General features: G+C 43.1%; 1 protein-coding gene across 1 annotated transcript in view; it reads right to left on the bottom strand.

Annotated features, from left to right (window-relative positions):
* The window catches only part of RYR2 (ryanodine receptor 2), a 3,854,281-nt gene that overhangs the window by 1,084,797 nt on the left and 2,754,016 nt on the right, over positions 1-15,468 (bottom strand). Inside the window, exon 68 of the mRNA XM_069607971.1 lies at positions 2,973-3,293. Coding sequence (XP_069464072.1) covers positions 2,973-3,293 — 321 coding nt within the window. The remainder of the gene's footprint in view (positions 1-2,972; positions 3,294-15,468) is intronic.

Genomic DNA, 15,468 nt, shown 5'->3' with positions numbered 1-15,468 from the left:
CAAACCATTGAAGTACCAAAGTGTCCAAAAAGACATTGCAAGCGAAAGATGAGCACTGCTGTATTCTGGGAAATTATTATTATTAATTGTTGTAATGCGCAACATGCCCATAGGCCTCTGCACCAGAGGAGATAATAAAGCAGAGAATAGGTTAAGCCAGGGGAGCACAGGCTAATAATTAGTATTAAAGTGAAAGGTCTTCAGACATTTCTTGAAACGAAGCAAGTTACTAAGTTAACACAGTAACTACGTTCATAGGGCAGCTTGTTCCATAAACGTCGAGCTACCACATCAACGGTGGCCCTGCCGAACCACTCCAGATTGTAATGTGGTTGGAACAATCTGTTGGTACAGCTGGAGCGTAAAGATTGAGTGGTTGGAGCATGTGAGATTTGCTGTATCAAATATCCTGGTGCTTTGCTAACCAAGCATTTATGGGTCAATTAAGTGACACGTTCCTTGACCGGTTACCAATTTAAGGATCTCCGAGCATTAGTGATATGGTCCCTTTAAGCGTTACCACATAGAGCTCCAACAGCATTGATCTGGGCAAGCTGGAGGGTGGCGATATTAGTTTTTGCAGTATTAGCCAGGAGACTCATACAATAATCTAATCTAGAATTCACAAGAGTCGTGGCAAGAGAAGCAGAATTAGTTTCAGTGCGGTAAGGTTTTAATTGGTGGATAAGCTTAGTAATATAGGCACAGGAAGCCTTAACCTGACTGCCATGTTTGATCATGTTAAGGTTAGCATCCGAATATACACCGAAGTCTTAACCCAGGGGTTAACTTTAATAGCGCAGTCCACAATTTTGAATTGTGCATATCGCATGTCAAGTTTGGCTATAAATTGACTAGAACCCAACAACATAATCTCAGTTGTATTCCCATTTAATGCCAGTCAGTGCATCAGTCACATCAATATAAGATCTGATTGAAAAATTAATAGTTGGTCTTTGTTTTGGTCACCCGACAATTTAAAGAATACCAGCTTATCGTCGGCATAATTGTTGTATTCCAACGCTGTCCAAGAGATCAAAAAAGGGGACGAGTATACAGGTTAAAGAATGTGGGTGAAAGGCACGCTCCCTGTGGGACACCACAAGTCAGTAATTTGGGTGGAGATTGGAAATTGTCCGAAGTGACATGAGCAGACATAGGTCCTAGAAACTAGGCTAACCATAACATAGCAGAGGTAGAACAGTTAGCAATAGTGGACAGCCTCTTACGTAATAGTGAGTGGTCAACCAAATCATACGCTGACAAAAGATCGAGTAGCATTAACAAAGCAACCTCACCAGAGTCAACAATATGGTAAAGGTTAGCTTTAAGGTCAAGCATGGCAGTTTCTGTGCCATGCCGGCTACGATTGACGTGTACTTAAGAGGTTCTAATCCTCAATGTGAATCTGTAGCTGAAGATCTGCCACGCGATCTAAGATTTCAAAAGGAAAAAAACACTTGTAATAGGACGGTAGTTGTCCACAGGTGTGGGATTAAATGTTTCTTTTTTCAGGATAGGGGAAATCCAGAAAATTTTCAACGAAGTAGGGATCATGGATGTAGCAATGGACACATCGACTATTTTAGTAATAAATGGTGCCATACAAGCAATATTCTCCTTAATAATAATGGGAGGGCAAATGTCACTAGGACAGGAGATTGGCTTCAATGAATGGACGTTTTTTATCAGTTAACTCTCAGTAATTTCTCTAAAATTAAATTCCGGAAAGGGACATGTGAGAGGCATTAATGGGGCTAGTATAAATATTGCTTGAATCCCCGAACCCCCCCCCCCCCGCCTCCCTCCAAGAATCTCCACAAGACTCGACAGGAAAACTATTCTAGTCCTTGTAGTAAAGAAACTCAGTTTAAACAACAGAAAAATAAAACTTGTAAACTGAATCTACACAAGTCTTTGTGGCATTGTTTTGCTGATTTGCCATAACATGCAACATCCTGGTCAATACAAATAACGTAAGGGTACTATGGCTTAAATTCATAAAGATTTGCAATGCGTGCATGAAATGGAACTCGTCAGGCTACGTAAGATCAGGGTTTCTGACATCCCAGGATAGTGCAACAATGCATACTCGAAAGCCCAATGTGCTACAATGCGATGCCAAAGGCAGATCAGCCATTTTCAAATGTGACACAGAAATATTCTGTAAACCAAGTGCAAAGGTTTCTAGAATATCCAGTTGTCCACTGCATGTGGTTGTTTTAACAGGGCAGATGAGATTTACATTGCGCGAAGCACCAAACTAGCCCAGGCTTCATTGCCTTAACGCCTCCTTCTATAAAATATGCCAAGTGCAAGCAAGGCCCAACTTTGTAAATTACCTTTTCATTGGGACTGGGATGGACACTGGCATTCCACAGACACCAAATGCCCATTAGTTTAGGTGAGCAGTTGCATACTACTCCGTTCTCATTTAGACCCTCTGGCCACCGGTGGGTGGCAATGAAAGGAGTGCAGGTCCTCTTGCACTTCAGAACACGTTGCAATATGTGTGCATATGTGATGCCAGAATAAACGGCTTTACTCTAGATAGTATCAACATGGGTAAAATAAACCATAAACATATATTATCACTGCCTCCTTGTGATGTAAAATGCATCCACAAGTTTTTGACAATGCAAGTTTTGCTGACTTTGCAATATACTGGGTTGCTTATGCATTTTTATCAGGTGATGCCTTACAGGGTATGGTCGGCATTGCACGCTGAAGCCCATTGTTGGAGGTTATCAATTTTGGACATCCTTATACATCCTTATTTGTGTATTTTAACGGAGGATAGCACAGGAGCAATGCGATTGTCTTGGAAGCAAGACCAGGAGAGCAACAGGGGCTCGTATCCTGGATCTGCGCTTAGAAACCGAACTCGGGTATGGTATTAAAGTGCCTTATAAAAACAATTAAATAAATAAAAGAAATCCGACAGATCTAATTCACTTTTCAGAATTGCATACCTGCCAATCTCTTCATCCAGGCTCCCTCGTCAATGCCCAGGTTGTTATAGATGATTTTCAGGATGTTGCCCAGAAGCGTGTTCATGTGCTCAGAGGTCAGCGCGGTGCAGCACATTTGTGACTTGTCTGGGTTGTTTTCGGGGCCGTATTCCCACCAGTGCGACATGTAGCTGCACAGCATGGGCAGTATCACTTCCATCACGTGGGGCATTTGTGTGTATCGAATGCCCGACTCTGCCAGTTCGACAATATCTTCCATAAGCTTCTCCAGTGAAGGGATATTTGGGCACACCTCTTCCACACTGGCTGGTAAATTGAGATCTAAAAAACATGAGTAAAATAAAGAGGTAGTTCTATTAATATCCACAAAATAGCAAGGAAATAGTTAGACAGTTCTCCTCTTCTGAAAGTGGCGTTCCAAATACCTGGTTCCATGCCATTCACACTTAGCATGCGGAGGAATGTGTGTTCAAGCTGTTATGCACACGCATTGGCAAAGTCAACAGTTGGACTTTTCTGTAGCTATGGGAAAGAATTTGCTAGGCACCAATACAAATCTACTAGTCCTGGCCAGTGGAAATAGGCTCGAAACAGGCATTTGTCAGGTAGTGAAATAATACGACGAGGTAATCTCTCCATTTGCCAGCCATCTATTATCTCAATCCCAAACTGTTGGCTATGTCGTTGCTTGTTTTTAAAAGGACTTCATTGCAAGGGACACACATGAATCAAGTGGCAGAAAACACTCTTGGTTAGGAATGTTTCTATTACACCGGTAGTCAAATACATCTGCAATTAAGACATTACCTCTAACACAATGGCAGTCTGAAGCTTGATTGTATTTCTTGACAAAGAGAGATCAAAGAGATCCCAGAGGGATGTGTTTTGGGCAGGGAGGAGCAAGGAGTGGGTGGAAATAGCCATAGGGATTACCATGGCCACGGACAGTCAATGGGTGGGTAAATAAGCAAACACCTCCAAGCTGTGTTTCCCTCATCACATGTCATCTACCTCCTACCTGTATTCCAAAGCATTCATTTCGGCTTATAGGTGGTGCTTAGGCGCCACCTAATAGCCCAACCTAAAACCATTGTGTTAGGGAGAAAGCTCATTTCTGTGCCAATTCCCTTCAACCTTAGAGACCCCCGGCTCTTATGCTGGACGCTAGGACTTTACATTTATATCCTGGAGTGAGAGAGACCTTTTTCTCACTGTCTCATGTATTTTTCATCTGATTTGGACTTTGTCAGACTCCAAAAACCATAAGAAACACAAACTCCATAGGCATCTACGTTTTGTATTGTGACACACAGCAGCTTCAATGCAGTATCACAGAGAAGTCCTTGGGATTTCTCTAAAGGTTTAAATGCCGTTTCTTGCGTAAACTACTGTTCCCAAGAATAGTAGCCTGAATTTACTTTACTTACCTGTTTTTCCTATGTAGGTCCAGTACACCCCATCTTATGTGGAAGTACTGGGGGGTTACTTAGTAGCCCCTTTTCCTACTTACTCATGTAACATTTTTTAGGTTACCCTCACTACACTTAATGGCTGGTGGCAGTGGTTTAATGTTCCTACTATTGTGTGTTTTTACCGCAGGCTGAATCCTCGGCTGCAGTATTGCACCCATGAGTGCCCATTTTGTCAAAATGGCCCTAGTATTTTTTCACCATTTCTTGCTTGCAAGGTCTTTCTTGGGTTTAACCCTTTTATTTGTTTTGCCTTTGGCAGGCTTCAGTGCTGAAACTCGCCTCTGGCTCCAGTGTGTCTGGCAGGGCAGGAAGCGAGGGAGGTGCCGGAAACTCCCTGTCCTAGCCTAACAGTGATTCTTTTTCTACAAACTCTCTAATAACATTGTGCAAGACCTTTGTACTATCTGAAGAAGTGTTTCAGCTGCATAGATATTGTGCAAAGTGACTTTGGCTGTCATGGCTCTCTGCAGACTCTGACCCCTTGACTTTGGTTTTAACTGTCCCTCATAGGCGGTGCATAAGATTAACTCGCCTAGCTGGGAAAGGTGTAACCTAAACTTAATTTGGAGATTGGAAAGTATTCACATGCTCTGAGAACCTGTTCTTTCCTTCCCTAACCTTTTCCATAACCTCAGTATTGCATCAAGTGTTAAAAGTGATGCATCAATGGCCAGAGTGTCCTAGTAATTGAAGTCACCTCGGGGTGTAGGAAGTGTGAGTGTGACATCTCAAAAGGGTATCTACTTGCTTATCTTAAATCTGAGGAAGTGTTGTGAAGTGTATTTTTATTGTTGCATATTACCCTTTCTTAAGAAGGCTTATTTAAAACTAACTGTTCAACAAATAAATAATAATTTTACTAGATCACCTTGAGTATTAGTGTTATTTGGGTACTTGTAATTGTGAATCTCAGTGTTACATCTCCACAGCTCACATTTACCCCTCTTGAGATAAGTCTCGCTGCTCAGTCACTCTACCAACTTGTATAGTACAGGCCTATACCAATAGGTGGGTTACCTATTACCAAGAGGACAAGGCTGGTGTAGTCTCCCACAGGGTTGCTACATACAACCTTGTCGAACACCCGGAATAGAGGCGGCGAGATGGAATAGGGAGTATTGAGATTGGCACCTGTCAAAGTGAAAGAGAAGGTTGTGGAATCTGACTCCTCTCTAATCCATGCTAGCAAAATGCCAATATTAGTCTTTTCTGTCACATGAGCCTCTTGTCCCAGTGTATATAATTTAAAAAAGGAACTTTCAGCAGTTTTCTGTTTTCGATGAGTGCTGCACTAGAGTGTTAAAAAGCGTGTGCTTGTGAATTGTTACTGCAATAAATTAGCATTAACCACACAATGCATACATTCGTTCACTTTCATTAACTGGTATCCACAAGATGTGAACAACCAACTGATGGCCGCATCCTGTGGCCATTAGTAAATGCACACACATACTCGTATTTAACAGAGGTGACCCGCATGGAGGAAGGGGGCCTGCGGCATAGGTCTCAAAGCACGAACACCCTTGAATATGTATGCGTGGGGATCACAGCCTGTGCCTAGATGAGCTTCAATCGCCTGCATTCACACAGTGTTTCCCACTCTTCTGTGTGAAAATAAAAAAGAATGTTTATATGAATTGACCCCCTAGTTATATTTTGCCATTTTCATTACCCCAATGTTCCTATGTCACCACTACTGCATTCTTTCTTTAACTTTCATATGTTGCCACTACTTCCGGTCATGCAGGAATGCTCTTCAAATGTGGTACAGTCTGGGAATGAATTTCTTTTATTAATGTGCTATGGCTTTAGAGACTAGTCAGCGCCTACGTATGACAAAGACAACATTAACAATATTAAACATTGCCTTTTGCACATTGATTTATCATTTCTGTAAGACTGAAGTCCTTTCTATGATAGCATTTCCATACTGAACTGTTTCTTGAAATAATGTGTTCTGGTGTGAGGTGTAATTTTGCTTAAACGTAATAAGGTCCTCTCTATAAGGATCCTGCGTTTGCACTGGGATGAAGTCTCCTGCCTGGTTTGGGGGACACCCAAGGAAGTGATTCAGGGGGCTGGTTGCCGCCCTGAGCCCGTGGATGTTGGGCCTAGGGGTGATACAAGGAGGCGCCGTTGATCACCGCTTCCTGGTCTGCATCTCATGGCAGGCGACAAATAACTTTGCAGTACTAAAGTAGGTTCTGCATTGACAATGCAGGGAAATACCGACACACTCCCTCCCCAACTGAGAGACACTGAAGCTTTCTCTGAGCAGACCCAAAGCTACAGCAGAAGAGAAGAAAGCTTCTGTGTTGAGGGAAATGATTTCTCCACAAAGTGTTTTGAAGGTGTGTCCAGTATTTCTCCCCTTTCCCTCTTTCTCCCTTGACCCTCTTTGGTGCTGCTTGTGCGGAGCGCTGAGCTCTTATTTGGTTTCTAGCACGAGATTTAGAAGCAAGCGTAGGGTCAGAGGAGGCAGCACTAGCGTCAGAAATGGCAGCACCAGCGTCATTAGAGGCAGCACCAGCGCCAGTAGAGGCAGCGTCAGTAGAGCAGCACCAGCGTCAGTAGAGGCAGCGCCAGCGTCAGCAGAGGCAGCGCCAGCGTCAGCAGAGGCAGCGCCAGCGTCAGCAGAGGCAGCGCCAGCGTCAGCAGAGGCAGCGCCAGCGTCAGCGGAGGCAGCGCCAGCGTCAGCGGAGGCAGCGCCAGCGTCAGAGGAGGCAGCGCCAGCGTCAGAGGAGGCAGCGCCAGCGTCACAGGAGGCAGCACCAGCGTCACAGGAGGCAGCACCAGCGTCACAGGAGGCAGGAGGCAGCACCAGCGTCACAGGAGGCAGCACCAGCGTCAGAGGAGGCAGCACCAGCGTCAGAGGAGGCAGCACCAGCGTCAGAGGAGGCAGCACCAGCGTCAGAGGAGGCAGCACCAGCGTCAGAGGAGGCAGCACCAGCGTCAGAGGAGGCAGCACCAGCATCAGACCAGCATCAGAGGAGGCAGCACCAGCATCAGAGGAGGCAGCACCAGCATCAGAGGAGGCAGCACCAGCATCAGAGGAGGCAGCACCAGCATCAGAGGAGGCAGCACCAGCGTCAGAGGAGGCAGCACCAGCGTCAGAGGAGGCAGCACCAGCGTCAGAGGAGACAATGGCTACAACAAACGTGAGGTTGGAGGTAGTGCAGGGAACAAGAGTTTGGAACAGGGATACCCCCCACCCCACAAGTAACCAAAGACAGGACAGCTTGGGGGTTCAGCATGGTCTAATGCAGTCTAGGAAGCCGGCAAAAGGGAACGAAAGCCCAGCAAGAAGAACAACCAGTATTCAGGCTATCATAAAGGGAACCCTGGGACAGGGATCCTGAGATAGGGGAGAGCAAATTGGAAAAGAAAACAGAAGACAATCTTGGGATCATCCTCACCCAGACGGAGAAACTGTGGCAATTCAAACAACTGTTACAAGAAGAGTCTTTATACTTGACTGAGAGGCTTTGCACACTTAAGAAATAAAGTTAGAAGAAAGAATTCCAGAAGCCAGCAACACCACTCGAGGTGAGACCTTATTAAACCCACTGTGAGAGACTTGATTGTTTATGTATCTTATACCAATCTTTATAGAGTTAGGATAGAGTATTCACATCTTTTGTTGTATGAGTCAGTCGTCTGTATAGCTGCATACGCCTTCTGACACAATGTAAGCATATATTGGGTTTACATAATGCGAACCTGGACCCCCCACCCATGGGGTGTTGTACAACAAGGAAGTCAAGTTGTCGGATACAATTAGAAACATAACATACTAGGTACTCTTAGAAGAACAAGGTGAAAGATCAAGAGTTACATTGTGGCTTAGTTACCTTTTCATAAGTAGTCAACATATCCTGCACTGTTCTATTTTGAGAACTAAATGAATGAAATCGGCTCTCTTGCTGTTATCAGTCGTGTGGCAGTAATTGAGTCCAGAGAGCCCTTTCTTATGTGTTCTGATAGGAAAGCACTTGGATCGATTCGATCCCACTTTAGTCTGCATCTACAGTTTGTTGGGAAGGACTTGGACTGTCTGAGTACTCTCTAGGCTATCCTTTGGCATGTTAATGAGGTTAAACACAATAGGTAATGATTGCTCCCAGCTCTTGGTCTTACTTGCATGTCAAATAATATCCACCAGTCACAATTTATGGTCAGAAACCATCTGTGCAGGGGGTGTTCTAAAGAATGTGCCTTTTGATGGCATTTCAGATTCAGGCGAACTGTGACCCTCCAGAATTCACTGCAGATTGCCACCTTACTTATCTATCATTTATATATTGCAAAACCATTTTTGGAACATCCCAGGTCTCTGCCTCATTATAATTTATCATAATCAGCCATGTCTGCCTCCCTCCCAATACGAACATCCAAGTCACCTCCTAAGCAAAGAAAACATTCCTGGGAATGTCTTGGTCAATCGTCATTTGGCAGGTCTAGTAGCCTTGTGTCCAGTTCATCAAAATGACTATTTCCATTATTTATACTTTCACAATATTGTATAGATTATAAAAATAAAACTACTTTTTCTTGCTTCGTTGTTGTAACACCAGGAACTTGATTAGTATGACATGAATTACAATAGTGCATATGTACATGAAATACTAGAAGGGCTGATACTCATGCAATTAAACCACATTTCTGAGTACTATCTGCAAAAGCGGACATGAAAAAAGTGAGCTAAGAATGGTAATATAGAAGAGTTGAAGACTAGGCTTCCTGAAATATTAGAATTTCAAAGCATTTTTTGAATAAAGCACATCGACGAGGGTCCAGCGGATTTGAGCCGAGAGTAGCTATATTTGCATGATGGCATAGATCATTGAGCGCCCACTAGTCAAATCTGTATCAGGTTGGGTAGAGGACCCAGATTGTATGGTAATCTTCATTGTTCAGTAAACTGATCTCAAGAACGTGTCTTTCTTAAAACCTGGAAACACCTTTTCCCATGGAAACCTGGCCACATAATTATAAGGATGTTCGTTCCAAACAATCGGTCAACTGCTATCCAGTGATTCAAGGGGGATAAACCTATTTGAACAGGCAAGTAACAAAATGTGCCTTTGGCAATTGCCCTCTGTTCTCCTCTTATGGGTACCTCTCTTGTGTGCGCCCACAGAATCATTCAGGCAACCACATTAAAAAAAAAAAGTTAATGGCACTACTGCAATAAGACCATTATTTATTCAGATGCTCATCCAAAAACATTTCCGCAAGTAAAGGAAGTGATCTAAAAGTTACAACTACACAATTCCCCTCATAGGTTTCGATAGCTTTGCTCAACTACGGGAGTCTCATGGTCATTGAAATATCTATAGGATTATTTTTTTTTATTTAATTTGCATTTTTAAAGCGCTCACACAGCCCAGGGGCATCGAGGCGCTGTTACAGGAATATGTCTCTTAGTTGCCTATTTATAATGCGCTTAATACCCAGAGGTTTTTAAGTGCAGACCCGGGGATCGAACCTGTGTTGCTTTGTGTCTTCTTGTTTCCAAGGTGAGCACATTGCTGCTGAGCTATTCACCCGGGATGAAAAATTATCTTTTAATAATTGCTAAACACTGTAAACATATACATCATTACAAAAATGGTGACCCTCATTTTATGTTCACTAAACAAGGATCATGCTTTAACACAAATACATTTGGCGTTCAAATGGAAATGGATGAAAAGATTGAATCTAAAATGCCGAATGCACGTTTAGTGTGCATTCGCCATAGTAGATGAGCTCGAAGATCAGAATACTTAAAAGGGGAACATGGGTTGCGGGGGGGGTGTCCCCTGCTCCCCCAGTTTGGTTGTATGGGCTGTGGGGTTTGCGTGGGTGTCCCCCACATACATTAAAGGCAGTGCAGGGGACAAACATGCAAAATCCCAAAAGATCCAATTCAAAATGCAGGCGAGAGGGCTCCGTAATTTTGTAATTCCATCTTTTGGGATACGTTCTTATAACGTACACCCGTTCAAACGGGATGCAAATTAAACTAGGCTTGTTTTTGTTAAGCCACGGATAAACCTTTGCACTCTTATCTGCACTGGAATATAATGTTTGTTTAGTATGAGGTGATCAGTCAGCATGAAAGCAAGACCGGGCAACAAATCCAGTTTGCTGCCGAAAGTCAACTTTGTGCTTTGTTACTGTGGGATCCAGTGCAATGCCTAGTTCTTTACAAGGTATAGTTTGAGCACTCACCGAGGCCATCGTTGGATGATCATTTCTTACACGCCCACTCCTAAATTAGGGACACCAAATAAGTTAGTCTATTAAATAAGGATGGCAAAATGGACTCAGCATTAAACCATTGCTTGTTAAAGGCATTTCCTTTACATGAACGTCCACTATCATAGATTCTTAAATACTAAAATGTCGCTTTTGCATGGGCTTGATTGGTCTCTGTGCCTTTATATCCCTCTTGAAGATGATCGGGAAAAGGGGTCACACCGGGGGGCCGTCGGACGGTGTGCTATCTCATTTAGACTTTGCTCACTTAATATTAGCTTAATTAACCCATTTCACTGTTTTAGGTCGTCCTACACATGTAAGTTTTGCATTGGCTTTATTAATTTCGATTAATGTTTGTGCATTTTCTATTGTAACTTTAATGTCCGAAGAATAGTTTAAATGCACAAATGAAGCTCTTTCCCAAAATGAGACTGCTAGTATAAATGATCCCATGTAAAGTGGATTAGTGGCTTCTCACATCAACAATGTATTCATGTCACAATCGACTAATATGAGAGTTCTTGTCCGTTGTTTATCAACTCCCTTTGAGCTTCAATTTTACATTAGCTTTACTTAAGTTAATTTTTCGGAACTGAGATAACCCTGTTCTACAACTCCCAGAATGCAACTGATGGAGAAATTAAAGTTAAGGACTAGGCGTCGCAGATAATATGGAGTCATGAGGTAAGCTTAGCAGAGCGGGATTCCACAAGGACACAACATGCTGGAAGTGCCATTAAGAAATGTGTGATATGGTCTATGTACTGTGGTAAGATACAATGTTACAAGAGGAAAAACAGGTGGGGAAAGAGTATGGCACATTGAAATTAAAACACACACTGGGGATGAGGACTATCTAAACAGTAGACAGATGTGGGCATCCTCAGAAATGTAAATGTACCAAATTACTACAATGCAGGGACATGGCAGAACAAATAAACAATTGTGGGCTCAGAGACCAAGTTATTACTTTTAATAAATTGATAAAATGATCTAAAGTGTACAAAATAATAAGTGTAACATAGTAGAGAAGGAAAGGCTGAGGAGGCAGGTGTGCTGCTGAGCCATGGCCAAGATGGCTGCCTAGGCTCTGGAATCTGACATTTCAACTACAAAAAAACAGATAATTTGCATTGAGAGCCCCTGTGCACTTGGGATTAAGAATCATCACCTTGGTTTACTGCATTCCAGCTTCCATCGGAGCAATTGAGTCTGCCATGAACAAAAATAAAGTCTAGCATGACATGACATGGACCAAACTCTTTGTAACAACCTTTTGCAATGAAGTTGAAAAGACATTTTACTCTGGCCACTACATTTCCTTACCTTCCATTAGCTATCCTTGACTGTGCCGCTCTTGGCTCATACTTGGAGGTCATAGAATACATATTGTGGAGTTTGACCTGGGGTACAAAGTATAGAGACGCTCGGGCAAATAGGCCCCAAAACCTCCAGGATTTCCTGGGGACACTGTCTAGCCCCTCATGCATACAGCATTCCATTGTGTACTAGCTAACAATTCTAAACAAATCTGCCTTGGAAACAACACTTTAGGACATAGGTGGACCATCGTTCTACAAATGGGATGAGGTAGCTAACAGGAATAACACTCACACATGCTATCACAAAACATTCTTAACCCGCTGCATCCTTACCTATTTTTAAGCATTTATTTTTCATGTTCCTATCCTCTCATCTTCGCCTTGCTAATTTTCTTTCTTCTGGCAAACTAAAGTCTGAATCCCCTTCATCTGGGCACAATACCACACTACACGCAAGAGCCTATTTTCTCTGACACTACTGTGATTTGGTGAAGTAGTAAAGCATCTTAACCTAACATTGTGGAAGCGGTCAGCCTCTGATTTTAAGTAGTTGATACCAACCACTTATAATCAGGGATTACTATGGTGACCAACTTGCTGGACCTTGTTGCACAATTTAGTTACCAGTGAATCCAGAGTAGGTGACATCACTTCTTTGAAGGACATGATCCAGGGCACCATCATTCTGACTTGACTGATGAAGTCCCCCCAGTGAAATTGGGGGTCCGGAGGAGGAGGCACTGCACTGGGGGAAGGGAGGCCTTGGTCAAAACGACTTCTCCCCTAGTGCCAATGTGGCAGTTTACAAATGTTTTGGCATCTAACAGCGAGAACCCAGCTTGAGGTGTATATATGCTACAGATTGTTTTCCAATCACGGTAACAGGAGTTTTTGCTGCACCAGGTTCCATCGAAGTAGATTTTGTCAAGTTATTTTCGTGGGATTTTGCCGCAAATCTATGTGAGGGGTGGGGTCTAGGCTGATAATAATGTAGGGGTGTTAAGAGGGGACCCAGGAGGGATTACCTCCCAAATACATTTGCAGCAAAATCAACTTTTAAAAAAAAAACGATATCGCAGTAGATTTCGTCAAATAATCTTTTTGGCCAAATCACATAAAAACGCAATCACATAGGCCAGATGTAGCATGGGACACTGCCAGCTCTATGACAGGAATACGTGAATAGCAACTCCCAGCAACAGAGCTCCATCGCCAAGGATTCAGGCTACCCTGTGGGGCAGCCCAGACGGCTTCTCATTGGTTGATTGGGTCAGCCTACAGTGAAGTTTTAATAAAGTGGACTGCAATCCTACAACTATTTTGCTGTTCTGCTTAGAAGTTACATGGTGACCATTTTGGGAGGATTGTCCGGCCACTGGTACACTACTTCGGAGGCCTCTTTTCTCCTTGTGTCAACGGCTCAACGTATTGGGATCCAGCAGACAAGAGACTGTCGTCTACAATCCACATTTCAATGTAATGACCATCCTCGCATCTTGGGTACTGTCAGCTGTGCACCGAGCCATGTAGGGCACAGAAGACATTTGCCACTGGAGGATCAGCATCATTCTTCCGTTTCTGTTCCCCGAGGGTGGAAAGCGCACGCTTTAGAGTAAACTTAACATGGCACCTGGCTCTACAGGTTGTCAGAACAACCACAATAAACAGGCCAAATCATGTATTTCTGGTGATGAGCACTCTCTCGAGTGTTTCATTTAGAATGGTCCCATATACGCCAAGGCACGATATATAACAAAAACAGCAGATAAAATCACTTAGAACTATACATAGGAAAGTGCAAAGTGCAGTGTTAAGGTATATGTGAAATAGATATCTAAAAACATGCACTGAAATCTGGATGTTTGGGTGGTGCTGACCTTTTGCTGACCTTTTGCCTATTCCAGAACATAGCCCAGCACATTGCATTCATTAAATCTGAGATGACTCAAGCTACGGCTCATTGCAGATCTGGAGGATACGGTCAGCGCACAGAAAAACATGCAGACCTGACGGACTACGCTGATGATTTGTAATCGTGTGAATCCAGGAATAAGATTAGGCTGCTGGGTATTATTGAGAGGTTGGGTGTGGGGAATATGTATCAGTGGATTCTCTGAATCATAAATTAAACTCTTCAACTACACTTTACGGAAATCAAGGGGTTTGACAGTGCCAATGGAATCCTGAGACGAGGAACTGATGAGAGCAAGCCACTGCGGTCAATCCTTGTCTGTGTCCTTCGCTACTCAGTAAGAGTAAAGGTGCTCCAAGTGATCAGGGAGAAATCTAGAATACGATGGAAAGGACATGATCTACTGTTCTGCCGAGATCTGGCAGCCTGGACAAGAGAAGGAAAGTTACAGAGGCTACTCGGGAAACTACAAAATAAAGCAATCGGTTTCTCACAAGGCTCACTCCAGTTACATTTCAATTTCACCTTAAAGTCAAAACGGAGAACCGACAGGTGCAGGAAAAGACTAAGGATAGGGAAATGGGCAGATCCCTCCACCTTGGCACGGAAGGAAAGAAATGGCTGAGCAAATGTGATTCCATCTAACACTTCTTAAAATTACTAACAAGCTCACAACTACTACGGATACAATAGATTTGAAAGAAATGGCCTTGGAGACATCCAAATTGCAACTTCCATTCTCGCTTTTTAGCAAAGAGAGCCGGCTACCAAAGTTTTGTTTTCTTCTCACAACTCTAGTGAGGACATTTTGTGTGAGGTCTTGTTGACCTTTTTAATACAGCACAAAGCCAAATTATCTCGAGGCTTGTGACCACACACTCAAGACCTGCATCTGTCACCTGATCACATATATCACAATATCAATGAGCTATGCAACCACATTAAGAAGATGGATGTATTAATCTCTATTCTGAAGCCAGGGGAATATGTAGCACTGCAACAAGAGAGTCATTTGATGAACAAGGAAAATCACAAAACGGGGAAGAAATTATAGGGTTAGTCTTACTATAGCTCCATGGCAGAGAAAAAAGAAAGGGTACTGCTGCATTGATAAAGAGTCATGTGCCATTTCTATGACACCATTCTCCCATAATGCATCTGGGAGGTGAATGAGGTTATCTGGTCAGATAGCCTCACATCAGATTGCACTACTGCCCATGTATAGACTGAATCACTTTAATAAGCCTTCATTCAGGACTCTGACAGAGCCCGAGAGGAAGCAGAGGTCCACCTTCTGAGAGGTAGGAATCTGAATGAGATATTACACATGGCCATCGACAAATCTAAATTGTATGGCATTTCAAAAATTGTCAATATTGGTTCTCAAGAATGTTTTGACTAGGAATGACTAATTGGATATGTAGTGATTGCCTAATCCCTTGAACTGGACTGTACTTTTTCGCTCAGATAAAAGATATTTGGAGGATTTATTTAATTCTCGGCAGTTCAATACATGCATAATGGATACAAGCATCACTTGCGGG

Source organism: Ambystoma mexicanum, chromosome 4q, assembly GCF_040938575.1.
Source record: "Ambystoma mexicanum isolate Mex_15411 chromosome 4q, UKY_AmexF1_1, whole genome shotgun sequence".
In the NCBI taxonomy this organism is placed as follows: Eukaryota; Metazoa; Chordata; class Amphibia; order Caudata; family Ambystomatidae; genus Ambystoma; species Ambystoma mexicanum.
The sequence above is the reverse complement of the archived record's forward strand: the minus strand, read 5'-3'. Positions and strand labels throughout refer to the sequence as shown.